A 2,518-nucleotide genomic window follows, 5' to 3' on the forward strand; every position below is an offset into this window, starting at 1 on the left:
ACCAAGGAAACCAAAGAGGAACGAATCAGGAGTTAATGGGTAGTTAAGCAGTACTTACTGGGGAACACACAGCTAAGCCTTATTGTGGGACTACTGGTTAATGACCTTGTAAATAAAGAGAAACTAATCAAGAACTAATGGATAATTACCAAGGAAACCAAAGAGGAATGAATCAGGAGCTAATGGGTAGTTAACCAGTACTTACTGGGGAACACACAGCCAAGCCTAATTAGGGGACTACTGGTTTGTTACCACAGAAACAGGAGAAATTATCCAGGTGGGTTTTGAATAAACCCTGCACCAGTGAGGTCACAGCTCATAATTGTCAAAAACCTGTTTCCTAGTGATTACTGATTTTATTACCCATTAGCTCCTGATTTGTTCCTGTTTCGTTTACTTGATAACTACCCATTAGTTCTTGATTAGTTCCTCTTAATTTACTAGGTAACTAACAAGTAGTCCCTTAATAAGGCTAGGTTGTGTGTTCCCTAGTAAGTACTGGTTATCTACTTATTAGCTCCTGATTTGTTTCTCTTTGGTTTCCATGTTAACTACCCATTAGTTCCTGATTGGTTTCTCTTCATTTCACATGCAACTAACCAGTAGTCCCCTAATAAGGCTGGGCTGTGTGTTTCCCAGTAAGTACTGGTTATCTACCTATTAACTCCTGAGGTGTTCTCTAGTAGTTAATCAAATTTTGTGCACCTTATTGTAAAGTGTTACCATACTTTTAATGTCAGGATTATTCTAAAGATTTAAACGTGCTTTGTGAGAAGACTCCTGTTCCATCTTCAGCTACTCTGTGGATAAAAATATATGGTTTGATGGCAGAAACCGACGCAACTACAACCTGTAATACTTCACTAAAACCATATTACCATGTAGGGATGATATCAGATTACAGCCAGATGGATTTGAATTGGAAGATGTAATGACTGATCATATCTTGTTGTCGTTGCAGGTATTTGGTGACTATTATCACTTCAGGCATCGTACTGTGGTGAAGCGATCGCTGTCGGTTCACAGAGGGACGCATGTTCGACTACAAAAAGATCCCAAGGTAAGAAATTCACCTTTAACTTCAGATGTGTCTATTCCTCCCTTCAGTGACATTTTAATGCAAAATGCTAGGCTAACCACGAGGATGAATTGGGGTTTAATGTCCTGCCTGAGGGTTTCATTGAAATAAAGACCTTGGATTAAACCCCCAGTTAGTGATGAACCTGCTTTAATCTTTAGATTTTTCTTTGATGTTTTAATTTACTAATTATTTCAGCCCTGCAGATGTATTCAGAACATGTAAATCTTTTCCCACTGCTGGAAACAACATACATAGCATGACCGCGACACTGCTGTGAAACTTTATTTTCTTACAGTAAAGCCAAGTTGTTTTTTGAAATTGGAGAATTTTTATACACACCCCAAAGACGATAACTATAATGTATTATGGGCAAGTATTATGCCCATGTATTAACATGTATCATGTATTATTAGCATTTGTAACGTGGGGGGGTGGGCACTGGTGGGGGTCCTCCCCCAGAAAATTTAGAATAAAGTAGATGTCATGTCCTTCATTCTGGTGCATTTTAATGCTTAAGCATAAATTTTTTCCTACATAAGTAAACACTTGATTCAATAGCTATTTTAGAGAGCAACAAGAAGTAGCGCTAAGCTAGCAGTGCACAATACCGACACGCTAGATGAGATGTTACAGAAAACGTATTATTACAGTCCTTCTCAAATAGTGGGGCGCGCCCCCCTGGGGGGGCCTGGAGCAATGCCGGGGGGGGGGGGGGGGGGGGCGCATGTGAACCTAGAAAACATGCTTTTTATGCTGCAGAGAGTAGGCATTTTTTATTGTATTTTATATATTTTTTTCACCATTCTCATTTTGTTGCGTGCGTTCCTAATAATAAAGTTATGAACAAATATGGCTGCCTTGTCGTTTTGGGAGCCAGGCACGAACCGTGTCGCTCCCCTCTGCTGCCGACACGATAAATAAACTCCGACCGACGTCTCCTACGTCCTCCGCTGCCGTTTTCATGTCCATGCGCTCTGGACGTCACTCACAGCGCGCATGCAACAAAGAGTAAACTCAAGCGAGAGCGACACCTGCTCCGTCTTTCCTCCTTTGCTTTGACGAAATGTTTGTTTTATGGACGAGTTTGTCAAAGCACATTTTACGGAAGTAATGTTTAATAAATGTTAGGACTCTATTCTTTGCTAACAAAATATATTGACCTCAGTTTAGCTGCTGTTTTTTTGATGCTCTGGATATCGATGAGTGTGCTCATTGATCCTGACTCCCTCATTTTGATTAAAAAAAGAATCTGCATAAATTGTTTTATTCATTTTTGTTTTGTAGGTCAAAGTGTTTTATAAAACACTCCTGAGTTAAAATGTTGCTGATCAGTTTTAATTTACTATTTATTGATTATATTTAATTTTATTTTTCAGTATCAAATGGTCAAAAATGTTTACAGTTTAATTGATTGTTTTTTTTTTTTTGGGGGGGGGG

General features: G+C 39.1%; 1 protein-coding gene across 1 annotated transcript in view; it reads left to right on the plus strand.

The window, feature by feature from the left end:
* The window catches only part of furina (furin (paired basic amino acid cleaving enzyme) a), a 107,412-nt gene that overhangs the window by 54,432 nt on the left and 50,462 nt on the right, over positions 1-2,518 (plus strand). Inside the window, exon 3 of the mRNA XM_037689787.1 lies at positions 962-1,060. Within this exon, the coding sequence (XP_037545715.1) occupies positions 962-1,060 (99 nt within the window). The remainder of the gene's footprint in view (positions 1-961; positions 1,061-2,518) is intronic.

This window comes from Nematolebias whitei, chromosome 2, assembly GCF_014905685.2.
Source record: "Nematolebias whitei isolate Nwh7 chromosome 2, NemWhi1, whole genome shotgun sequence".
In the NCBI taxonomy this organism is placed as follows: domain Eukaryota; kingdom Metazoa; phylum Chordata; class Actinopteri; order Cyprinodontiformes; family Rivulidae; genus Nematolebias; species Nematolebias whitei.